The sequence below is a fragment of the Giraffa tippelskirchi genome, chromosome X, assembly GCF_054371585.1.
Source record: "Giraffa tippelskirchi isolate mGirTip1 chromosome X, T2T-mGirTip1v1.2.pri, whole genome shotgun sequence".
Lineage (NCBI taxonomy): Eukaryota > Metazoa > Chordata > Mammalia > Artiodactyla > Giraffidae > Giraffa > Giraffa tippelskirchi.
Window position 1 is genome coordinate 115041489 of NC_137289.1, and position 27907 is coordinate 115069395.

General features: G+C 33.7%; 1 protein-coding gene across 1 annotated transcript in view; it reads right to left on the bottom strand.

Annotated features, from left to right (window-relative positions):
- The window catches only part of CFAP47 (cilia and flagella associated protein 47), a 493129-nt gene that overhangs the window by 84904 nt on the left and 380318 nt on the right, over positions 1 to 27907 (bottom strand). Inside the window, exons 56-57 of the mRNA XM_081563532.1 lie at positions 27347 to 27506; positions 23769 to 23867 (exon numbers count right to left, since the gene is read on the bottom strand). Of these exons, the coding sequence (XP_081419658.1) occupies positions 23769 to 23867; positions 27347 to 27506 (259 nt within the window). The remainder of the gene's footprint in view (positions 1 to 23768; positions 23868 to 27346; positions 27507 to 27907) is intronic.

Below are 27907 nucleotides of genomic sequence, written 5' to 3' on the forward strand. Positions count from 1 at the left end.
AACATCAGTCCTTCCAATGAACACCCAGGACTGAACTCCTTTAGAACGGACTGGTTGGATCTCCTTGCAGTCCAAGGGACTCTCAAGAGTCTTCTCCTGAACCACAGTTCAAAAGCATCAATTGTTCTGTGCTCAGCTTTCTTTATAGTCCAACTCTCACATCCATACATGACTACCGGAAAAACCATAGCCTTGATTAGATGGACCTTTGTTGACAAAGTAATGTCTCTGCTTTTTAATATGCTGTCTAGGTTGGTCATAACTTTCCTTCCAAGGAGCAAGCGTCTTTTAATTTCATGGTTGCAATCACCATCAGCAGTGATTTTGGAGCCCAAAAAAATAAAGTCAGCCACTGTTTCCCCATCTATTTGCCATGAAGTGATGGGACCGGATGCCATGATCTTAGTTTTCTAAATATTGAGCTTTAAGCCAACTTTTTCACTCTCCTCTTTCACTTTCATCAAGAGGCTCTTTAGTCTTTACATTTGGAATAAATGGCATCTGCCCATGGATATATTTTTGTTATATAATGATGGGTTCAATTTATTAATATTTTGTAGAAGATTTTTGTGTTTAATTTCATGAATACTATTAGTCTGTAGCTTTATTTAACTGTGACATATTTCTGGGTTTTGTATCAGAGTAATGTTGTCCTCATAGAATAAGTTGGAAAGTGGTTTTTTTCCTCTTCTCTCTCTTAGAAGAATTTGAGGAAGATGGGTGTTAATTCCTCATTAAATGTTTGGTAGAATTTGCCAGTGATGCCACTGGCCTAAAGATTTCACCTTGGAAAGCCTCTCAATTATTTATTCAATTTCTTTAATAGAGGACTACTCATATTATCTATTTCATTTTTTATGTGTGTCCATGCTAAGTCACTTCAGTTGTGTCCAACTCTTTGTGACCCCATGGACTGTAGCCCTCCTCTCTCCATGGGATTCTCCAGGCAAGAATACTGGAGTGGGTTATCATTTCCTTCTCCAGGGGATCTTCATAACCCAGGGACTGAACCTGAGTCTCTTATGTCTCCTGCATTGGCATGCGGGTTTGTTACTACTAGCACCACCTTGGAAACCCCATTTCATCTTTGGTAGATTTGATAGTTTGGAATTTATGTGTTTATAGTTGTTTACAATGCTGCCTTATTTTTCTAATACCTTAAGTTATCAGTAGTGATGTTGCCATGGATTACTTGAACATATTTTAGATTCTAATTAATTTATAGTGTTTTTGAGTTTATCACTTCATATAATTTTCTTAGGTATTTAAAATGACAATTCAATATGCATATGCAACTTCTTAGTTTCCACAGGTATCAATGTTTAATTTGAATGAAATGTATATAACTTATATTTAAAATGTACTCAGGATTTGTTTTATTCAGGTATGGTGAAACATACAGGTTTCCCACGTGGTGTAGTGGTAAAGAATCCACCTGCCAATGCAGGAGATGCAGGTTTGATCTCTGGGTTGGGAAGATCCCCTAGAGGAGGAAATGGCAACCCACTCCAGTATTCTTGCCTGGGAAATCCCCTGGACAGAGGAGCTTGGTGGGCTACAGTCCATGGGGTTGCAAATAGTCGGACATGACACCGACTAAACAGCAGCAGCGGCATGATGAGACATGCAGACACAGAAATGACTGTCATGAAGGAAGAAGTTTTAAAGTCACCTATCCCTAGGAACAGGAAGCATGGCATTCCATGCAGGGCCACATGGGGAATCATCAGAATAAGTCATGGGTGAGGGAATGACCAAGAGTCTTTATTGTGGTTATCATAGGGAGTAAAGAGCAAGGAGGGTAAACAGGCTAAGCAGGTTTAGGATAGAGAGTATTTTCCTTATGATAGACTACAAATTCTAGAGGATGGTATGGCCAAGTTTTAGGATTTGGAAAGGAGTCACAGTTGTGTTTACAAAAAAAAAAGAGGGGGATATACACTGCCATTGGAGATATGAATGTTGAGAATGAAGGATGACCCAGAAGAACAAGTGTTCACAGGGTAACAGATATTAAGAAGGATAAATATATACTTATATACTTCCTGATGAAGGAAAGATAGTTGGTGGTTGTAAGATCTCATACTCACACTGTGGGGATGAGACTTTAGAGGTAGAAAAGAATGGATAACTTAGCAAATATGCATTACATGTAAGGATTTCAGAATGGCTTGAAAATAATCCACTAATTATTCAATCACTAATTATTCTCTAAATACCTAGACTGAAGTATATAAAGTATATAAAAGTATATAAAGTATAAAGTATATACTTTGCTATATACATGCTTAGCATTCTCAAAATTCACCTCCCACAAATAACAAACTAATGCCCAATGCTGAGTTTGTTAACGTACTCAGGAATTAAGCACTTGTCTGCAAGACAAATATCTTAGCATCTATATTTTCCTCCTATCAGTTTCTTCTTGATAAGAAGTTGTGATAAAGATCCCAGAAACATTTATATTCGACAATAAGAGAAATGCTACTCAAAGATGGCATCCTTTGTTGTTATTGAGGGGTTAGGGATTTTAGAACATGCTACTTGCTACAGAAAAGGAAATCCATTAGAGCTATAAGAATTCAGGAAGAATACAAGTGGCAAAAGGTAATGAATAGCTGTGCCTAGTCAAAATGGGGAAATCCTAGAAGAGATGTTTTCCTAAAATGTATTCATCATATCTCTTTTATGAGATAACTGAAAAAACAGAAATCTAATCCTTTTGTAAGATTAAATTATGACTTGCCCACAGAGCTGGTGACAGCAGAGATTTGATTGTGTACTACTTTCCTACTCATGGAGACCATCACAATTTACATCCATTTGATTTTACCTTTAGACTTAGAGATAAATAGGGGTGTCAGCTAAAAGAAGAAGAAGAAAAAATGATAACAATTTCAGTTCATGTGTAATTGGATTTTTGACATATCAAGATAGAGACCTGATTACATTTGACAGATGCATATTGATTTTCATTTTAAACTCTTCTTATCCAACATACTTAGTTATTTCTGGAATTTTTTGCTTGAAATCAAATAAAGGTTTGAAGTGATAGAAGATTTTAATGAACTTCACTGACAATGTAATGCCTACCCTGCAACTGGAGTCTGATATTATCTTTCATATATTTTATATTTCATATAAAACAAACAAACATAATGTGTAATTTCATATTTATAGAGCATAAAGCAGGAATTTTATTTTTTAGAATGGCTTCCCCAGTGGCTCTAGTGATAAAGAATCCACCTGCCAATGCAGGAGACTCAAGAGATGTGGGTTCAATTCCTGGGTTGGGAAGATCCCCTGGAGAAGGGCATGGCAACCCACTCCAGTACTCTTGTCTGGAGAATCCCATGGACAGAGGAGCCTGGTGGGCTATAGCCCATGGGGTTACAAAGAATTGGGCATGTCTGAGCACACTTAAACAGGTCATATGGCTTAAGACATGTTCTCACATATCAGAATCTAAGAATTAAAACAAAAATGCAAAGTCTACAAAACTGCATAGTTTCTCAAAAGTGACCCAAGTGTGCTGAAGTTGTCACCACTGTTACTATCTCTTCACACTTTCTTTATAGTTTCCATCTCTTGAGGCTCTTGCATAGAAGCTAACGTATCTATGTTTTTCCATACCCATGGATTCTATGCCAGTGATCTTCAATATTCTTAGCTTGATTTCTTCTCTATCTCATGCATGTGAATAGATGTCCAATTTTAAGAATGTCTCATTATGTTTCCCCTAAGACAGGCACTTGATACTTGACTCCAACATAATAAAAGCACTGTAAGATTACTAAAACGTGAAAGAGTATATTTCATTTACAAAACAAAATTTCACTAACTTACATACTGCTGTCTTCCAAAAGTAGTAGAGAAGTATATAATCAACCTTTTATTTTACTTCTGAGCACTTTTATTCTAATTTTTTCTTTTTATGCCTTTTCTTGTTTAGTTGCTAAGTTGTGTCCGACTCTTTTGACCCCATGGACTGTAGACTGCCAGGCTCTCTGTCCATGGGATTCTCCAGGCAAGAATATTGGAGTTGGTTGCCATTTCCTTCTGCAGGGGATCTTCCCGACTTAGGGATCGAACCTGGGTCTCCTGCATTGCAGGCAGATTCTTTACCAATTGAGTTATGAGGGAAGCCCTTATGCCTTTTCTAGCATGTAAAATAAAAAGGGTTCCTTTTTTTTTTTTTTTTAACAGTGAAGTTGCTCAGTTGTATCTGACTCTTTGAGATCCCATGGACTGTAGCCTACCAGGCAACTTAGCATCAAAATTAGCATAATTGTTCCAAAAGCAAACGTCTATAGATCATTTTTTATTAATGTCACCAACACAGAGTGATAGAATCTTTGAGTTCCAATTTAATGGTTCTCATCTATAACCTCCTAGTGAATGTAGCAACATTATGTAAGAAGTTTATGGGAGATGGCCTCTCAGCAATCATTTGGACCCATCATCTGATGCCAGTGAAGTGCCAGTGACATTGCTCAGTCGTGTCCAACTCTTTGTGATCTCATGGACTGTAGCCTACCAGGCTCCTCCATCAGTGGAATTTTCCAGGCAAGAGAACTGGATTGGGTTGCCATTTCCTTCTCTAGGGGATCTTCCCGATCTGGGGATTGAACCCAGGTCTCCTGCATTGCAGGCAGACAGACGCTTTACTGTCTGAGCTACCAGGGAAGCCCATCACCTGAGGAGGAGTTCCTATTTCTTATGGTACTCAGTTCCTTCGTGAAACAAAATTAGATTGTTTTTCCTTGTATGAGTCCCTAGTTCCACTGCTTAGAACTATCAGTCTCTGGTTGAAGCTCTGCTCTCAGCAATAAAACAGAAAATTAAACTCTGTGTTCACTATAATTTATCCTGTCAAGCACTAGACCCAGTTCTATACGTTCACCAGCGTCTTACTAGAGAGCCAGATTTCCAAGGACTTAACATCTTGACTATCGTGTCTCTGCTGGGTTCTTTACTAGGCAGTCCCAAACCAGTAGAGCCAGCTATGTGTTATATCTGACGTATGATAAAGGATTTTCTGGATTTCTAAATACTATCTTTAAATTTATATCTCTATGGACTACCTGCTCTCTGGGACATCACCATTTATACCCAGATTATAACATGCTGTCTGTTGCTTTTTCCTTAATATGAGATATTTCAGATTTCCCATCCCACTCTTTCCTAACAGCTATAACTATATCTGGTTTCTGAAGAACCAGTGTAAATTCAATCAGTTAGGTTTAGTTAGAGGTTTTGGCTTCAAGTAAAGTTGTCTAGTTATTTATCAGATACTTATTACCCATTTCCTGAGCTATGACAAAAGATCCTTCATCAAGCAATATTCATACAAAGAAGTAATCTATATTCTAACATCTTATTAGATAGAATGTTTAATACACCCAAATTATCCAGGTACGATTTAATTAGTGCACAATAGTTCACAGCGATTACCTACATTCTTATACTTGAGAAAAGCACTTTACTGTTATGGCTGAAAATTATTTTGCATTTGTAGATATCTTGCTACAAAACATGTTATCAAGAATGAAGTAGGCCAAACCCAAAAATGTGCTTCCACGCCACACAGCACCTTATTCAACTTATGCTGATGCTTTGAACCCCAAGTGAGACATTCTAATTTCCTCAATACTGTGTCTTGAAGAACACAGTCAAACTTTGTAGAATACTGAGATTAATTATACAGTTGGCATTCTAGCATACTGGCTTTCTCTTCCTGTTTATCATAATACACAAATTTGTTAAATATTCTATGGTTTTACATAAGACACAGATGATATGGACTCGACTAGTACTCTATCAGTAATTTATTATAGCCATCAACGCAGGTTAATTTGTGCACTCACTTTATTCCTTCGTTAAGGACTTTTCCAGTTACCCTATTCAAAATTGCACCTCCAACACTATGACTGTCCTTATTGCCTTCCTCTGCCTATTTTCTCCCCCAGTCTTATTTTATGACTATCTGTCTCTCTCCATGAGCATGCAAATTCCAAGAATACAGAGATTTTTGTCAGTTTGGCTCCCTGCAATAGCCACAGAACTTAGAACAGGATCTTAGCATATGGTAGTTTTTAATAAATATTAGCAACTAAGTGGACTAAGCAAGGAACCATCCTGGTTGCTGGGGTTACTGCAGGAAATGAGACAGAAGGTATCCCTCGCATCATGGGACTTCACTTCTAGTGGAGAAAAAGAAGAGGAATAAATAGGTAACTGTTACATAATACATTTCAAGTTAATTATTTAGGGAGAGAGAATTAGCAGAGAGTGCTTTCAGAGAAAATGATTCTAAAGAAGTGACATTTAATGGAGTCTTCAAGGATTTGCAGAAAGTTAAATAAGAATTTGGGTGAGAGTGTTCCAAGTAGAAGGGAGAGCAATGTAAAAGCTTAAATAGGAATTGGCTTGGAATGTTAATGCAGTTATTAGCTCAGTGAAGGGTGGGGAAGAGTAGAGATGGTGAGGTCAAAAGGAAAAGCATGGATCAGATAATTGGGGGTGGGGTGTTTCTGACCTCACTTCCTAATGGTGAACTGGAAAACATGGGAAGGATTAAATTTATGTTTTATAAGCAATCATTCTGTCTTCTCTTTGGAGGTCAGAGGATAGGGCATAAGACTGAAATACAGGAAGCAGTTGCAATAGTTCAGGTAGTATAGTCTAGGGTGAAAGTGGTGGAGGTGGTAAAACATGATCAGAAATGGGATATATTTTTATGGCTTTGCTATCAGTATTTACTCATGGGCTGGAAATTTGCAATGAGAAAATAAAAGGAATAAAGTATGATACCTAGCTTGTGAAGCACAAGCTGGAATCAAGATTGCTCAGAGAAGTATCAGTAACCTCAGATACGTAGAAGACACCATCCTTATGGCACAAAGTGAAGAACTAAAGAGCCTCTTGATGCAAGTGAAAGAGGAGAGTGAAAAAGTTGGTTTAAAACTCAACATTCAGAAAACTAAGATCATCGTATTCGGTCCCATCACTTCATGGAAAATAGATGGGGAAACAGTGAGAGATGTTATTTTTTTGGGTTCCAAAATCACTACAGATGGTGATTGCAGCAATGAAATTAAAAGACACTTGTGCCTTGGAACAAAAGCTATAACAAACCTAGACAGCATATTTAAAAGCAGAGACATTACTTTGCCAACAAAGGTCCATCTAGTCAAAGCTATGGTTTTTCCAGTAGTCATATATGGATGTGAGAGTTGGACTACAAAGAAAGCTGAGCGCCAAAGAATTGATGCTTTGAACTGTAGTGTTGGAGAAAACTCTTGAGAGTTCCTTGGAATGCAAGTAGACCCAATCAGTCAATCCTAAAGGAAATCAGTCCTGAATACTCATTGGAAGGACTGATGTTGAAGCTGAAGCTCCAACACTTTGGTCACCTGATGCAAAGAACTGACTCACTGGAAAAGACTGATGCTGGGAAAGATTGAAGGCAGGAGGAGAAGGGGACAACAGAGGATGAGATGGTTGGATGTCATCATCGACTTGATGGGCATGAGTTTGAGCAAGCTCTGGGAGTTGGTGATGGACAGGGAAGCCTGGCATGCTGCAGTGCATGGGGTCGCAAAGAGTTGGACATGACTGAGAGACTGAACTAGAACTGATGATACCTAGATTTTTGGAAAGATAAACTGGATAAATAATGGTGGCATTGACTAAGCCAAAAAAAAAAAAAGTATTGGGGGAATAAATTAGCATAGGTGATGAGACAAGTATTCAAGAATAATATTTTGTAAGAGATACTTAAAAGATATCCATATGAAGATGAAAACAGGCAGCTGAAACTCAGGAGGAAGCTTAGAGTTAGAGATATAAATTAAGAGGTCATGTTGCAGATGGTATACACAAGCCTGAAAAAAAATGTCCAGGAAGATACTATAACTGGGGAAGAGACAGGACGAAGCCCTAAACGAAGCCAACATTTAGAATTCTAGGAGGAGACAAGAGACAAAAAAAGAAGATTCAGAAAGACCGAGCAATGACATGGAAGGAAAACTAAAGCCAAGTGAATGCAATATTTCAAGGAGAAAAAAGCCAACTACGCCAAATGCTACTGAGAGATAAACTGACATAGTACTACTGACCTACAGATAAAGAAACATGCAAGTCGTGATTTCCAAGATAAAAGCAATTTCAGTCAAATTGTCAAGATTAAATCCTCACTGAAATGAGTTTGAGAATTGGAGAAAAAAACAAGTTGAGATATTCTGTACCGGAAGGGAAATCATCAACAAAATGAAATGGAAACCTAAGGAATGGGAGAAAATATTTGAAAATCATATATCTGATAAGGGATCAATATCCAAAATACATAAAGAATCCATACACTCAATGGCAAAAAAAACCCACAAAAAAACAACAAACAAAACCCAAAACACTCTGATCACAAAATGGGCAGAATATCTGAATAAATATTTTTGCAAAGAATACATACAGATAGCCAAGTACATAGAAAGATGTTTAATATCATTAATCATCAGGTAAATGCAAATCAAAAACACAATGAGATATAACCTCGCGCCTGTTAGAATGGTTATTATAAAAATGACAAGAGATAAGAAGTGTTGGTGAGAATGCAGACAAAAGGGAACCCTGCACAATGCCCTAAGTGCCCATTGATGAGTGGATAAAGAAAATGTGGGACATGCGGAGTAGCCATAATGAGTGAATTCTTGCCATTTGAAACAATATGTAGTAATCTCAAGTGCATTACACTAGGTAAAATAAGTTAGACAGAGAAAGATAATATCATATGATCTTATATGTGAGGTCAAAAACAAAAACAAGCTCATAGATACAGAGAATAGACTGGTGGCTGTCGGAGGCACATGGGGAAGCAAATTGAGGATGGCGGTCAAAAGGCACAAACTTACAGCTAAATATCAATAATAAATAAGTTATGGGGATGTAACTACATCATGGTGACTATAGTTAAAAATAATTTACAGTATATTTGAAAGTTGTTAAGACTTTGGCCACCTGATGCAAAGAGCCAACTCATTGGAAAAGATCCTGATGCTGGGAAAGACTGAAGGCAGGAGGAAAAGGGGACAACAGAGGATGAGATGGTTGGATGGCATCACCGACTCAATGGACATCAGTTTGAGGAAACTCTGGGAGCTAGTGAAGGACAGGGAAGCATGGTGTGCTGCAGTCCATGGAGTTGCAAAGAGTCAAACACGACTGAGCGACTGAACAACAACAACAGAGTATATCTTAGAGGCTCTCATCACAAGAAAAATATTTATTTGTAACATTATACTGTGTGATGATAGATGTTAACTAGACTTACTGTGGTGATTTTTTTGCAATGTATACAAATATCAACCTATTATGTTGTTACATCTGAAACTTATATCATGTTATATGTCAGTTATACCTCAACTTAAACAAGGAAGTAGAGGCAATGAATCTAAACAGCTCTTCCTAGAAATTCTTCTTCAAATATGAAAAGAACAATGGGTTGGTAGCCACAGTCCAAAGATCACTTTTCCTGATACTTCACTCCTTTTCATTATAATTATATAATCATGGTCATACTTTTATATTTCATGTATTAAGATAGGGACAATATATCTCCCACCTCCACTGATATTAAATATAGATTAATTTGAACAATGGAGTGTGGGTGTAGGTGAAATATGCAAATGCATTACATTTAGATCTCGTGTTCCCTGAGTCTCCTTCTGTTAGTGACTCAGCCTTTCCTCGTCTTTTATGGCCTTGATATTTTGAAGAGTATTGATAAGTTATTTTATAAAATACTCAGCTTGAGTTTCTCTGATATTTTCTAGTGATAAGACTAAGGAAATATATTTTGGGGAATATCAGAGAAATTATTTTTCCCTCTCAGTGTCCAATTATCAGGGGATACATGATGTTGATATATTTTATTACTGGTCATATTAATCTTTATTAATCAGTTAAGGTGATATCCTCCAGGTTTTCCAATGTAGAGTTAGTATTTCCCTTTTGTATTTAATAAACACTTTGTGGAACTACTTTGAGAAGGTACAAATATCCCCTTTCTCTTTGAATTTTCACCTTCTGTTCATTCATCAGTGGACCTGGCTTGTACCATTTATGTATTCAGCAATTCTTCAGACCAGACCCCAAAACATTCACTTGATTATATTTGCTTGAATCTAAATATGAGCTTTGTCTTCTGTTCATTTGATTTCTATGCCTATGTTTAGCCAATATAAATTAATTTAGTTTTTAGGTATCTCTTAAAATATGTCAGTTTGTATATAGTTTTGTTCTCCCTTCTAAATGATTTTGGAAATTCTAGTTCTTTTATCTTTTCATATACATTTTACAATGAGTTTGTCAATACCTACAAAAATGTCTGATGAGAAATAGATTGGAAATATACTGGATCTATATATCAAATTGGAGTACAGTGACATTTTAACAATATTTGGTCTTCAATCAGTGAACATGCCTATGTATTTAGCTTTATTAGATTTCTTTTGTCAATTTTCCCCACTATTAGTATACAGTTCTTGCACATAATTTGTTATATTTTTAGCTAATACTTGCAGGGCTTTTTGTTGTTATTATAAATGGCATTATTAATGTCAAATTCGAACTGTCCATTGCTAGTATATAAAAATACAACTGGCTTTTGTATATTGACTTGAAGAAGCCATAATTCTACATTTTAAATAAGTATTTTCCTAGATATGAAATTATAGATTGACAGTTTTTTTTTCTTTAATCACTAAAGATGTCATACCATTATCATCTAGATTGCATGGTTTAAGAACAGAAGTCCTTATTCTAGTTTATGTAATGTGTCTTTTTAAAAAAAAATAAATTCTAGGGTTTCCCTTGTAGCTCAGTGGTAAAGAATTTGTCATTCAATGCAGGAGACATGGGTTTGATTCCTCCCTGGTCCGGGAAGACGTCATATGCCATGAAGCAACTAAGCCCATGAACCACAACTACTGACTCTGTGCTCTAGAGCCTGGGAGCCACAACTACTGAGCCCATGTACTGCAACTATTGAAGCCCGCATGCCAAGAGCCCATGCTCTACAATAAGAAAAGCCTCTCCAATGAGAAGCCGGCACATGGCAACTAGAGTAGCCTCTGCTCACTGCAACTAGAGAAAAGCCTGTGCAGCAACAAAGATCCAGCACAGCCAAAAATAAATAAATAAATAAATAAGTAAATAAATAAATAAATAAATAAATAAATTTATAAAAAAGAAAATCTGGCTACCTTCAAGATTTTCTTTTTGTTGCTTGTTTTTAGCAGCTTAAATATGATTTGCCAAGGTTGGAAAAAAATGTTATTTTCTTTTCAAATATTTCTTCTTTTCATTTGTGGTATTCTTACAATCTCTCTGCTTTCTTGAATTGCAATTGTAAGTATGTTAGGCTGTCAGTTATTGTTCTACAACTTTTCAATGTTTTCTTTTTTCCTGTCTTATTAATATTTTCCCTTTGTCTCTAAGTTACTGTAATTTCTGTTAACCTAATTTGAAAATCACAGATTCTCTCTTTGGATGTGTCAAATCTGCCGATGAATCCATCAAGGCATTGTTTATGACTTCTTCTGTATTTTCATTTCTAGCATTTTTGTTATTTTTTTAAATAACTTCCATTCTGCTGCTAAAATTGATTCAGTCTGTTATCCTGTCCATCTTTTCCATTCAAAGCTTAAACATATTCAGCCATAGTAATTTGAATGTCTTCTTAGGTAGTTTGAACATCGGTATGATGTCACAGTTTGGTTCTAATAGTTGATTTGTTTCTTGAGATGTGTGTTATTTTCCCCTTGTCATTTGACAAGGGGATATACATGTGTCTCATATATTTTTTAGCTGAGAGTGATACACTTTTGTTCATGTGGGGATAGTTTGCCAAAGAGTTTTTCTTAATGTCTGCTCCACCCTCAGCTATTGGTCTTCCCTTTGCACTGTGCCTCACATAGGGTCTTCTTCCTGCAACTGTTCCGTGTTACTTGTATTACAGTGTTGCTTGTTAACCTTGCAGTAGAAGTGGTAAGGCCAGTGTTCTCTGTGGTTCTAATTAAACTTGATTGTCATGCAGTCACCATATCCTCCGGTCTGAGGGATGTGATTTTCTTACTTTTATTGTTCTTCTGCTAGCTGTTGCCCTATGTCTTACATAAATCCCTGCTCTCCCCCAGGAGTAGAAGTTTTTTTTTTTTTTTTCCTCTGACCTTACTCTAGCTGAAATGGGTTTTTACCTATGCTCTAAGGGCTTACCTATGCTCCAAGAACAATATTTATTGTTCTTCACCATGAAGGGTAAGGCTTTTGTTCCAAAGCAATATAAGAAAGAGGGTCCAGGAATATTTTCATGCCTTTCTCAGAGAAGCTGCAGGCCCCTCCTCTAAGTCTGTACCACAAAGGATAATTTTTCAAAGTTTCTCCAGTTTTGTCTGGAGTGCCAGTGGGATTTTAGGGGGTTAAGCTACTAAGAGGATGTCACTGTCAATCTATCTTAAGCCCTTGGGATAAAAATTATGACCTTTCAGTTTTCTCATCTTTTCATTGTTTTTATGACTGTGAACAGTGCTTTTTTTCCCCCAAAGCTAAACATTTAAACATCACTGAGCAGAACATGGAAATGTCAAGTGACAGATTTTTAAAATTAGAAAACTTAAAAGGTTGAGAAGAATTTTCTTGCCTAAGGTTATATTAATTGGTGGCAGAGTTGAGTTCATTGTAACTGTATCAGCTAAACACTATTTCTATGAACCATTTACTGGGTCATTAAAATATTTTAATACAAAGAAACTTTCTCTGAAACATATTTCTCTTAATAGTATTTATGATAATGGAATTTTGTTTATACAGTGATACCTAAAGAAGTGCTCATTTTTAATCAATTTTGGTCTATTTGGAGAGCTTTATTTTATTTATTTAATTTCTAAAGTCACATTAGTAAAAATCTGTTTTAAATGTAGCAGTTTTATTTCTAGGTGAAATGGATTTTAACTGGAAAGAAATTATTTATATATTCTTTTAAGATACTAGTGCTTTATACTTCACTAAATATCCAGGGAGTGATAATTGAAAAAACATGGTTGTTATCTTTAAATTATTACATTCTAAAGTACAAATTCTTTGAGTATGCAACTTCTATTGATCATAGCAAGGATTTACAAATTAGAATAACATCAATATTAATAATGAAAGTAGTAGCAACAACAATAAAAGGAAAATTATTATCCTATAAATCTGTATATCCCTCTACATGCATAAAATGCTTCGAGACAGAGTTTTGGCTTTACATTTATTATCTAGATTAATGCCAAATTAGAATACTATCTTGTCAAATCATCACTGGTGTAATTCACATTGTTTAAAGATAAACTTTCTCATTTTGAGGATTATGTGTAATGCTTTATATAAACCTATAACAATATGAAAAGAAGGAAAACCATATATTTTTATTCTGGAGAAGGATTTTGGCTTTCATTCACTAGCAATAATATAATTGAGTTGGAACTATGAAATTCTCTTGAGAATTTTGTTAAACCATTTTGTGAAAATAAGCATTTAAAGTAAATGACGTGTCAGTATTTAAAGATTATAGACAGGTAATATAAGAAGAAAAAATAAAGTACTTATCAATAAGCACATAAAAAACTATAACAATTACTGTTTTAAGATGGATTAATAAAGTCTCAATGATACAATTTTGTTCTTACTTCCCAAATACACTGATGATGGGCTGTTTTTTAAGCAACATCTAAATTTCTGGTTTCTTCTAGATCATACTGAGAATAGATAAAGTGACTAGTCATATTAGATATAAATACACACCATAAATATCACAAATTTTAAAAAAGTACTGGCTAGTTATAACCAAATTACTGAAACAACATACAGAATGAACATAAAGAAATCTTGAAGTATGTATTTATGAACATGTTATCTTATTAACATATGCACTGATTAACTAAAATACTATTTAATATTAAATATACTGAAGAGCTAATATACTCAAATATGCATCAGTATATTATAATCATGATAATATTTCTTCATATAAATTAACTTATACATTATTATTTATTAAATTAATTTAAATAATTAATATACAATATATAATTTATATATTAATGGTGTTCCCATTCATTGGGAAAGCACTGGATTATTTTGTAAGTGATACAATCACAACAGATATCTAGCTAAAGGAAAAACAAATAGGAAAATCTGCACACTAAATATAAAGATAAGTTCTAGATGAATTATATATTTAAATATATTTTTTAAAACTCTACAAGAGATTAGAAAATCATTTATGAGTCTATTTTCACAATGTTCGAAGGAGAAATTTTTCTAACCAAGCCAGGTGACTCAGGGAATAGAAAAGAAAGGGCTATTCAATGATAAAATTGCAAAAAAAAGAAAAAAAACTATGGGAAAATTCTATAATCAAACACAATAAACAAATAATAGATTGAAAGAAGTTATCTCCCAGGGACGTAACAAAAATGTTTTCTAAATTGAATAGGAGGCAACATTTCCAAATCCATTCTATGAAGCCACCAGTACCCTGATACCAAAACCAGATAAAGAAAAAAAAAATTATAGGCCAATATCTTTCAAGAATATAGATGTAAAAATACTCAGTAAAACATTAGCAAAATCAATTCAACAATACATATAAAAGGATCATACACCATGATCAAGTTGGATTCATTCAGGGTTGCAAGGATGGTCTGACATATGCAAATCAATCAATGTTATACATCATATCAGCAAAAGAAACAACAAAACTACATGAGTATCTCAATAGATGAAGAAAAATTGTTTGACAAAGTTCATACTTTTTATATTATTAAAATGCCCATACTACCCAAAGCAATCTATAGATTTAATGTAATCCCTATCAAAACACCCATGACATTTTTCACAGAACTAGTAGAACAAATAATTCTAAAATTCATATGGAACAACAAAAGACCCAGAATTGCCAAAACAATCCTGAGGAAAAGGAACAAAGTTGGAAGCATAGTCTTTCAGACTGTACTACAAAGCTATAGTAATCAACACAATGTGGTTTCAACACAAAACAGACACGTAGATCAATGTAATAGAGCAGAGAGCCCCAAAATAATTCCAATCCACACATCTATGATCAATTAATCCACAACAAAGGAGGAAAGAAAATAAAATGGAGGAAAGACAGTCTCTTCCACAAGTGGTGTTGGGAAAGCTACATATAAATCAATGAAATTAGAATACCTCTTACATTATATGGGCTTCCCAGGTGGCTCAATGGTAAAGAATCTGCCTGCTATTGCAGGAGACACAAGAGACGCAGGTTCAATCCCTGGGTTGAGAAGATCCACTGGAGGAGGCCACAGTGACCCACTTCAGTATTCCTGCCTGGAAACTCCATAGTCAGAGGAGCCTGGTAGTCCATAGGGTCACAAAGAGTCTGACATGACTGAGCAACTGTGAATGAGCACACGTGGATGCATCACACACAGAAATAAACCCAAAATGGTTTAAAAACCTAAACATAAGACTTGACACCATAAAATTCCTAGAAGAGAACATAGGCAAAACATTCTCTGACATAAATTACAGCAATATTTTCTTAAGTCAGTCTCCCAAGGCAAAAGAAATAAAAGTAAAATAAACTAATGAGACATAATCAAACTTAAAAGCACTTGTACTGCAAGGGAAACTATTAACAAAATGAAAAGACAACATATGAAATGGGAGAAAAGATTTGCAAATGATGTGACTGACAAGGGATTAATCCCTAAAATACACAAACAACTCAATACTGAAGAAACAAACAACCCAACGAAAAATGAGGCAGAAGATCTAAATAGACATTTCTCCAAAGAAGACATACAGATGGCCAACGAGCACATGAAAATATGTTCAGATCACTAATTACTAGAGAAATGCAAATCAAAATCATAATGAGGTATCACCTCACACTGGTCAGAACAGCCATCATCAAAAAGCCTACAAATAATAAATGGTGAAGAGAATGTGAAAAAAAGAGAACTCTCCTACACTGCTGGTGGGAACGTAAACTGGTATGGCCACTATAGAAAACAGTATAGAATTTCCTTAAAAAAACTAAAAATAGAGTTTCCATATGATCTAGTAATCCCACTGCTGGGCATATTTCCAAAAAAGACAGAAATTCTAATTTGAAAAGATATATGCATCCCAGTGTTCATACAACACTATTTACAATAACCAAGACATGGAAACAACCCAAGTGTCCAACAACAGATGATTGGCTTAAGGAGATGTGACATACGCACACACATGCACACACACACAGACACAGTGGAATGCTGCTCAGCCATAAAAAGAAATATTGTCATTTGCAGCAATATAGATAAACATAGAGAATATTATACTTAGTGAAGTAAATCAGACAGAAAAAAATATTAAAGACATGACCTGTGGAATCTAAAAATAATACAAATGAATCTATATATAGAAGAGAAATAAATGCATAGATGTAGAAAACAAATATTGGGTTACCAAAGAAGAAAGGGAGGAGAGGAGGGATAAATTAGAAGTATGTGATTAATGGATACAAACTATTATACATAAAATAGATAAGCAACAAGGATTTACTATAGTGCACAGGAAACTATATTCAATATCTTATGATAAACTATCACTTTGCTGGTACAACTGAAACAATATTGTAAATAAACTGTACGTCAATTAAAAAAAGGTTTTCAACTGATGACATGAAAAAGATTTGCAAATTAATGGCAGATGTAAAACAACCTAATATCATTTAAAATGGGCAAAAGTTATGAAAATACAATTTACATGAAGCCAAATGTAAACACTAATGTTAGGTCTGAAAGTTCTGCTTCCTGGAACCCAATGAGTTTCTTACAATGGCCAACTGAATGGCATCATGTTGACAACAGAGACATTAATTTTCAAAGAAAGGGGATGCTACCTAACATTTATCTGTCTACCTACATATCTATATTTAAATAAAGCTAAATTAGAATTTTTTAAGTTACATGAAAATGACTAAAATCATATTTGATTAGTTTCAGTTAGATATAGACAATTATGTGGAAGAAGAAAGGCCTGATGTTTTAAAGAAAAATATAAATACAGCAACATGGTTAAATGTTAAATGTATCTTCTCTATGTGCTTTTCTGCCAGGAATCTTTAACCAGAAGTAGGATTTCCTAACATTGAGATTGCTCTGCAGACAGCAATCTAAATTGAGGCTCTAAATCTTTTCTTTTAAATCAAAGATAAAATTTAATTAGCCCTTACAGAAATTATTTACATTGTGTAAAATGTTTTGAATAGTGTGCTAATCCTTTTACCACTGCATCATGGAATATCATGAGTAATAAAGTGATATGATAGTCATTATATGAGCACTTTTAATTATATTCATCTTTCTCATTAAAATGATTCAAGGTTTTTTATTCTTGAGCAGAGAAAAGTGTTACTTTCAGTAAAGCCTTTTTGTTATCTAGGAAGCAATAAGATAAAATATAATAGTGAGCTTTTATACTTAAAATAAGGAAGAAATTATTAAGTATAAATAATCATAAAGGTATTTTGTATTATGTGACAGCAAACTGTATATTTTCTATTGTGCTTGTCAAAAAGAATGAGATGTATTGCCAATACTATCACTATTTTTAAAAGGTGATCAAAAGTAGTTTTAAGCATGATCTGCCCATTAGAACACTTGTACAAATATTTTAAAAATAAAATTTAATTGTTTTTGAAGGCACGAAGATGATGAACTAGTGAAAATACATAAAATGACACTGATACAAAGATTTAATATCACAGAAATGTTATTTCTTTCTACATATATAAAGTTGCAATTTAAATTATAACTTAAAAATAATCCCAGTAATATTTTCTCAGGTTTTCTCTAGAGGTAGTCAAGTTTATTATAAGGTTCATACAAATAAATAAACAGGGAATAACAGCCAATAAAATCTTAGAAAGGAAAAGCAATATGACAGAGTTATCTTCAATACATACTAAAGCACATTATAAAGCCTCTCTAATTGAAACAGTGTAATTTGGGCTCTAAAAGATTAGTGGAATAGTAGAGATAATTCAGAAAGAACTGAAGTACATGTGGCAGTTTAGTCTATGATAATGTTGGCATATCAAATCAGTAGGGATAAGATGGGCTTTTAAATAAATCTTGAAGAAATATAGTAGACAGCCATTTGGATAAATTAGATGAAGAGAAACACTATATTCTTGGATTGAAAAACTCAATAACTCAGTATTTCTAAGATGCCAGTTGCTCACAAATTAACATATAGTTTCAATACATTTAAATAAAGGTATTCCCTTCCTCACAAGGGAACATGTGTACATCTGTGCTCCTGTGTGTGTTTGGTAATTACTAGCTGATTCTGAAATTATTGTGAAAGTCCACAGCATCTAGAATAACTAAGACAGTCTTGAAGAAGAGGAAAAATTTGAAGGGTTTTTGTTACTACATATTAAGACTTGCCATATGGTAGTTGGATACATGATATTGGTGTAAAAATGTATGAATAGACAACTAGAAAGGAACAGAATCCAGAAAAAAATTCATACACATTCTGTCAATGGATTTAAGAGAAAAGTGTAACTGCAATTTAAGTAAGGAAAAGATGACTTTTTCTATAAATGGTGATAGGGCAATTACGTATACATAATGAACAAAATTGCTTTCAAACTGTAGTGCTGGAAAAGACTCTTGAGAATCCCTTGGACTATAAAGAGATCAAACCAGTCAATCCTAAAGGAAATCAACACTGAATACTCATTGAAAGGACTGATGCTGAAGCTAAAGCTCGAATACTTTGGCCACCTGGTGTGAAGAGCTGACTCACTGAAAAAGACACCGATGCTGGGAAAGATTGAGGACAGGAAGAGAAGGGGGTAACAGAGGATGAGATGGTTGGACAGCATCAATGATTAATGGACAGAAATTTGAGCAAACTCCAGGAGATAGTGAAGGACAGAGGAGCCTGGCGTGCTGCACTCCATGGGGTCACAAAGAGTCAGGACATGACTTAGTGATTGAATAATAACAAAAAAAATGAATAAAATGAACCTTCATTCTGACATCTTATCATATTTAAAATTATTGAGATAAGTATCAGGAAAAGTGAACGATAATGCTTCTACTAAAAAGAAGATACATCTTTATGACTTTATGCTCCAAGCTATCAAGATTATTGCCAGTATACAATACCTAGATATCAACTTTTTGGGAGAATTGCCTTCAGCAGAAGAGAGTCACCTGACCCAGTTAAACTCCTTTCCAGGATTAGACTACATTTCATGATGAATTGATGGGGTTGGGGTGAGAGGGATGGGCATGAGGAAATGAGATGTAAAATCCTGGCCTCCTCATCTCCAGTTGGGGAAACTCTGAAGAACTATCCCTGTTTCAGTGCTTGCCAGGGTGTGAGCTGACACTTTTGTCCTCACCTCCCTCTGTTCAGTTTCGTTTCATCCTTTCTCTCCCAGTGCTGTAGATCCTCATATGCTGCCCACTAGTATACTTCCTACACACCAACCTCCTTCTCAGAGACTGCTTCCCAGGAAGACTTTTTTTCTTTTTTTGCAAAAGTGGCATTTATGATACGTCTGAGTGAAACTTGGACAGATATTTAAAGTTCTCATTTTATTTTTACTGACATTTTATGGCTATCTTCTGTTTAAAACAGAATTGCATAATTGGGTAAGAGCCCAAGCCCTACATTTGAACCCAAGTTCCAGCACATACTGTGAGTGTGATCCTGGATATAACTTATCAGCATAAGTTACACATCTCAGTATACTCATCTCTAACACAGTGCTATTAATGGAATCTATCTCCTAGGGTTGTTGTGAAGACTAAATGAATTGATATTTATAAAGTGTTTAGTTCCTGGAACAGAGTACACTGTTACTGCTCATGACAAGTGACGCTGCTTTCTACTAAAATACTATTAGGTAAATTATTATATAGGTGATACTAGGAAATGCCAAAATTTGTGAAAGTGGTATATGAATAATAGAAATTTGCTGAGTTTTTAAATTAAAATGTTGAATGAACAGAATATATAAAGGATTAGGGATAGCAAAAGGAGGAACAAGGGTGAGTTATTTTTAATATAGTTAGATATAAATATAGATATCTACAAAGTTGATACTCTTAAAACATAAATATGAATATAAAAATAGATATCTACTGTTCTGTAATATAGCCTCTTCTAGAAAAGGTATTGACCAAGGCAACAAGACTTTCATCAATGCGTAGTTGATGAAAATTAAAATCATTCCTCTCCTAACTGTTTCACCTAAAAGACAGTTTTCAGAAGAAAAATAACTGCTATTTATTGCTTTATTCATTTTTCAGAAATATATTTCCTGGCATGTATTGGCAGTGCGCTAGATCCTGTTTCATCTAAAACTGAGAAAATCAGGAATTCATCTTTGCATTTACCTATTTTCACCTATGCAAATAATATTAATAACCAATACTTGTACATAATTTTAATGTTTAGACATTTCATCACATGCACAACTGCATTTGTTCAAAAAATATCTTATCAGGAAAAAAGTATCCTATTAGGTAAAATTGATTTCTACTTTTTCTGATTTCCGAAACAGGGTCTAGAGAGTACAGAAACCAGCTCAAGCCAACACAGCTTTTCCACATTACAGTAAAATAAAATAAAATAAAATAACAAATGATCAAGGGGGAGAAAAAAACAAACAAACAGAACACAGATTCTCACACTGCAAGTCTAATGTCCTATTCCTGCAGTGTGGTTTCCTTCCTAAAGCCCAAGGTCTAACTTTACAATATACAGATTTATAAAGTAGTACCTACTTCCTAGTGCTACACTATGATATGTAATAATGCTAATCTACACCCCACCACCACCTTTTTCTTAACACAGTCAGAGGATCCATGAAAATGTTTCAGATAAGATTTTCTTTTTTTCTCAAGAGTTTAATCTTGATTTTCCTTCAGTGACATTTGAATACTTACTAGTAAAAGAGAAAAAAAAAATACTGCAACTCTTATACATGTCTCAGAGTTATAGAAGGATGTCTTCTGAGATCACAATTCACCTATACTCTTGTCTCAATCTTGGTTACTTGACCTAATTAGATGTGTAGACAAGAATGAGTTTCAAAGTGAGAACCTGGCAGGTTAAGATTCTCCACTGACAGGAAGACCTTTTTTTCCTCCTCCTGTCTACTTCCTGTCACCAGTGTTGAGAGAAAGATAACAAAAAGAACATTGAAACTACTAAAAACAAAATGAAGTATTTAGCTATTAATATCTATAGCTTCCTTTGTGGCTCAGCTGGTAAAGAATCCACCTGCAATGTGGGAGACGTGGGTTTGATCCCTGGGTTGGGAAGATCCCCTGGAGAAGGGAAAGGCTACCCACTCCAGTATTCTGGCCTGGAGAATTCCATGCACTGTATAGTCCATGGGGTTGCAAAGAGTTGGACATGACTGAGTGACTTTCCCTTTTCCTTTCATCTATAGCTTAATATAGAACTCAGTCTAAGGAAGAAAAATTCTAGAAAAAAATGTTTCCTTTGAGGAATGAAATGGATGTGAACATCTTTTTCCAATGTAAAAAACAGTTTCAATGGCTAGGGTTCTTGCTTTGGTTTCTATCTATCCATCTGTCTATCTCTCTGTCCATCCATCCATTCATCTATCCATCCATCCATCTATCCATCTATGAATCCACTCACCCACCCATTCAATTTTACTCAGGGATTTCATAAATGCAAAGGAAATTAAAATTTTAGAAAGAACTAATATGATTTAATAGGGAGAGTATTTGCAAAAAAATATTTTTATCCATGTCCTTCTGTCATTATACAAACCAAAATGTTGGTAAAGTCAGGTTGTGACTAGAATGATGCATAGACAAGCTTACTATGGACTGAAGCAGCAACACTCACAACTGAGGAATATATATTAGTCTTACCTGCTGTTACTTGGTTTCCCTTTAATGTCTAGCATTTAACTGAATTGAACTGAATGCACTGTCACATTACATGGCAAACTGGACAATGCAAGTTCAGAACCTCGCCACTCAATCAGTTCATCTGAGAGCATACAGATGTAGAAAGACTTAGTTTTAAGGCTACAAATGCTTTATATGATATATGAGACAATTTTTACAATACAGTCAAAGAATTCCGAAGTCTTTAAAAAGCCAATAGCACTGTAAGAAACAGAGATCCCATTTCTGTTGTACTCTTAGTGTTTATCTCCAACTCATCAGGGACATCCTTAACACTAATGTTATATCATATAAGAATATCAGAGCAAATAGGAAGTTTCTTGAAAATAAATAATCCTCTTTGGAAATTTTATTATATAGAGCAGCAGGGAATATATTTTGAAATGTCAACCCAATGCACAGACAGGGTGCCCACTGCTAGATGAAAAATCCAGCAGAAGACTGCATTAAATTTGAAAACCATTTCAAGACAGCATTAGCAATATAAATTATAACTAAGAAGGTACATTTATAATTTTTTTATTATTAAAATTTGAAAATTTTTAAATGGAACACAAAATGTTGGTCTCTGTGTTGCACAGAAATTACCTTATACATAATTCCTAATGGATAATTTAGGTTTTAATTTGAAAATGTCTTAAAAATTACTTGCTGCAGAATAAGGACCCAGGAATAAAAAAAAGGAAGCATAAAAAAAAATAAGCAAAGTCATTTCCACATAAAATAGTTCAAAATTAGTAAACAAAGATGGAAATTTTATAAACTAATTCAATAAGATTGCTGACTCTGGTAAGAGAAACAATAATTTCCATAATTTTCCATATTCAACTCTATGTTTACAGTGAATGATTCCCTGCCATTTTATTAATTTTTTTTTACCTTTTGATCACCTTTACACAATATTTGTATTATTTAAATAAAAGTACTGCCAAAAAAAAAAAAAAAAAAGTACTGCCAATGGAAACTTTGTTTTTTTCAAGCAAAAATAAACTTCATGAATATTTATAAATACTATGCTCAAAAATATTAAAGAAATAATTGGTCCTGGATAAGAAGATTAAAGTCATGAACCCACTTATATTGAAATGTCAGTAGTAGTTGCTGATTTTGGCCATTATTTTTAAATTAATTAAGATAATCTGTATTTTATCATATTTACAATAATTATTAAGAGTATTTTTTGCAATTAAAATATTTTAAGCAAAGTCATAGTTTGTGAGCTTTAGATTTTTAAGCAACTTCATTATTTCTTATGACTTATAATTTTTTCCTGTTCATCAACTGCAAATGGTATGACTAACATGTACACACCCTATAATACATTTTCATGGAATTGTAAGCTTTGCAAAATGGAATTATTTTTCATAAGTGTAAGCAACTTTAGCACACTAGGTATTTTTAATTTTCCAAAATCTTCTTTGACTCACACACTTATGTATTAAGTGATGTGATGTTCAACTGTTCAAAATCTCAGAGATAACATTTTTTTACAAGTTGTATTCATGCATTATGGAGTGAAAAAGCGAAGATGTGACGACTATACATAAAGGTTATATTATGCATATTTTTCTGTCAACTTACTAAAAATACTTGTGAAAATTTTTAACTTGTATATTTCATTTTCATTAAATATTTATTAAGACAATAAGACATATATTTATCATCTCTGAAATGTGACAGCATATAGAATGACAGAACATAAAGGCAGAAACCCCATACCTTTTGTGTGAGTCACACCACTAATCCTGAAGGCAGAAGTTTCCTGGAGGAAGCTGTCCCAGAATTGAGCCATGACAAGACCCTTGGGCTTTTCCTCACCTAATCAAAATATAAAGAGATAATAGACTTCAATGTCACATTCAAGAGGACAAAAACCAGTGAAGACTGAAATAGAATCAAAATTTCCTTTTAATGGGAAATTTTCAGATCATCTTTCAAGGTATATTTAAGATTAGATTTAAATGACATTTCTGAAGCAGATATTCATCACTATTAATGGTTTTCTCTATAATATTAAAAAATTAACTTATAAAATCAACTCATAAATTCTTAGAATTTTCATTTAAACTATTCAAATTAAAAGATACTAAAGAGATAATGTTTCAGTCCATCTAAAAATAGATTATAGTTGTTAATAACTACACATGCATAAATACACATTTTTGCAATGTTAATAATTTAAACTAACCACTACAAAAATCAATCAATTATTCAAAATGTGCTTATGGGTTATATATTAAGTACTTGCTTTTAGTGCTACCATGTATAAAAAGTAAAAGTCTGTCAGCACTTACATTTCTAATCATAAACATATTGAACTAGATGTCAGCTGATAAGGGGATTTTTGTAACATACAGTAAAAATGTATATATATTTACCATTTTGCTCATCAATTCTACTTGTAGAAATACATCTTAAATATACAAGGACATTATTTGTATAGCAAAATGCATGGGGCATATTTGTATAGCAAATTATTTGAAATAATGAAAATATTTATGTACTAGAGACTAGTTGTGTATAATCAATAGTGTAGCAATAAAATAATTGAGTACTAAAAGTCATAAAAATCTATGAGAAAGATGTCCATTAACCATTTTATTAGAATTTCAGACATGAGTAAAGTTAGCAAGGTGTAAAATATATCATACAGTATTCTACCTTTGTGTAAGAGGATGAAACAGAACCATGTGTGTATATATGCATTTATCCAAATATCTCATTTTTGCAGACATAAACACAGTATGGATAAATCAGAATCAAATGATGATGGCCATCTATACAGTTAATTAAGAAATTGGTAGATGGTTGAATTACGGGAATGGTATTTCTTTAAGTAGAACATTTTATATAGATGAGTTTTGAATAATATATGTTTCACAAATTCAAAAATAAATTTAGAAAGCTTGAAAAAGCAAACCTAAAATTGAATTAAAATTAGAATTTAAGAAACCCTAATTAGAAATTAAGAAACTCATCTTTACATAAGTGACAACAAAACTATACAGAATAAAGAATTAAATACTGTGGCCATTTCATTGGCATATAGTTGCTTGTAGTAAATCTCTTATGATCTTTGTCATATGAGTTGACTATTTTTATTCTTCTTGTCAGTCATGTTTCCTTATGGCCCTTCAATAATTCAGGCCAAATTATGATGCCAAGTCACCAAGGAATATGAGTACAAGAAGATATGCACATGGCAGCTAGAAAAAAAAGAGTCCACAAAAGAAAGGTCGAGGCAGTTAGGACAGAGAGATCTCATCATTAAGAAAAGGAAAGGAAGAATCTTTTCATAAAGTAATGAAGAAAGTGGAAACGAGGAAGGTATCAGAGGTCAGCATCTTCCTTGGTCTCCAGTCTCTTCAGGTTGAAGGAAGAAGGAGGAGAACCTTTAAGTCTAAACATTCTCCCAGGACACGGTGAGTTTACATTAAAGACTTTTAAATTAATTTTTAAAAAGAGAATACATTTTTTATTATCAAGCTAACTATTTCTTCTTGTCATATAGGAGAAAAAAAATTTAGAATAATGAAATAAAATTAAGAAATTAGTTTTATTTTAATGCTAAATTTTTGATCCAATATGTTTTTATAACACTCATAGTGATACAACTGCCCTCAAAATTCCATTCCCTGGAAAGTTCCATTAATCAGCCTTGTGTATTCCCACACCAGGAATTGTAAGCCTGACAACTGGTACAAAGTTCACAAATACATATTTTCTTGGTGCCTACCTTAATTTATGGTTTCCAATCCCAGCCAAATATAATACCTTTTTTATTTGAATTTTGTCAGCTCTATCTTCTTTTCCCTCCAGCATTTATTTCAACCCACTGTGCCGCTCTTCAAATCTCTTACTATATCTCTTTTCCTCAGCAGATGAAAATATAAACCTAACTGCTCTTAATCCCAAAGTGCCTCTACTACCTACATTTTTATCTACATTCACATTTGTTTTAAGGTGCCATCATCTGTTCAAAGGTAGAAACACCCTTCCTGTTCAAGGCTCTTCCTTCTACCTCAACCCTGATCTCAGTTCTCTCTGGGCTTTGGCCCATCAGTTAAACCGTATCGGCTTTTTATCTTTTAACTTTTGCTCAACCCTGCCTTCTTCCTTCTGCTTATATATATGCTTAAGTCTCTTCCACATTAAAATGCTGACTTCCTTGAGCCTGCAATCAAGTTTTATTAAACAGCATGTCTCTTCTCATTATAGTTGAAGTATCAATAAGGGCATTTTACATGAAATGACATTATGTTCTTAATTTTTCTTAATTATTTCATACCAAGAGCAGGAAGAGACGATCAGGAAAGATGAGAATTCTAAAAGGTAAATGACAGTGTTCAGCTTCAGCATGAATTAAAAAAAAATAGTAAATTTGTAAAAAGAAAAAAAATAGTAAACATACAATGAGGATAAGATACAATTTTCCACAATCAGATTGACAGAAGTTAAGGAGAATGCTGATACTCAGGGCTTACAGGTTCAAGAAAATATACTGTAATATACTTGTCATGATAGCATGCATTCCAACAGTGTAACCATTCTGTAGAGTAAACTGGTTATTTATATCATAAGCCCTAACATTTGCGTTCCTATTAGCCCTGAAATTGAACTTTATAAAAATGGATCATAGTAGTAGTAGTAGCTTTAGCAGACATGGCAATAATAGTTGAAAAGTTAAAATTATTAATGTCCATTATTAGATTTAAAATGTGTTTCATAAAACGTATAGTATAATAGTTGATCTTGATTTCAGACTCATATTATTTGGTCATTTAATACAAAGTGATCAAGCACTTCACAAAACTGAATTAAAAAATACATCTTCAAAATGATATAAAAAGAGGAACAAGCTTGGTTGGAGCCAAAATTTAATCTGATTATGCTATTTATATGGAAAAAAAGGCAAAGGAAACAAAATTATAACACTAGAATTTTTATAAAGTTTTGAAGAAGAAGCATTGAAATATTTGAGTAATATCATTAAAATTATAAAAATTTACTATTAATAATTTACATATTTGGGTTTCCAGATAAAATTAGGAGAATTTGACTTGGTACACAGATTCCTAATTTCTGATTCTGGCTCCATCATTTTAGAGCTGTGATTTGGGCCATGATATTTCATTTCTTACACCTTATGTTTTCTCCTTAAAAAATGATGCTGTTGAGCTAATGGATCTCTACAAAGTGTCTACTACCTCTAAAATGCTTGGATTCTATGATAGAATAAGTGTGATAGAATAATAATTACAAAACAACATATGTAAGGCAAAAGAAAAACAACTTACCAGTTAGTAAGTTGATATCGATGAAAACATCTTCTTTGGTGGGATTTTGGAAAGGTATAGGAATAGATGCCTGAAGATGAAGGTATGCGGTTACTTTTTGTATTTCGTGAGGCTGGGGGAAGAGTCCTATTCCGGAGATGAGGAATATCCATTCTTTAAACTGTTTAAAGATAGACATACATAACATATATATCCTAATTACTTATTTTTTATTTGTAACACTTAACAGAGTACGCATAAAAATTTGGGCAGATAAAAAAGTATTTTGTTAATATTTAACAAGCCTCATTTTATCTTTCCTTCCTTTTCCAAATTCCTTTTGATTTTACTGAAAAATCAATGTTTTTACACTGAAAAAAAGGCCAAAGATCAGTATTCAAGTATTAAACATATTTCAATGCATATAGATTATTGATAGCAATATATAAAAGAAATCTTAATGAAAACCATGCATTTCTGTTCAAGGTTTTTTAAAAAATCAATTTGTCTAACAAACTGGGTACTAAACATTGTACGAAGCTTCCAAAACATTAGAATTTCAAATGGATTTTCAATAGTTAT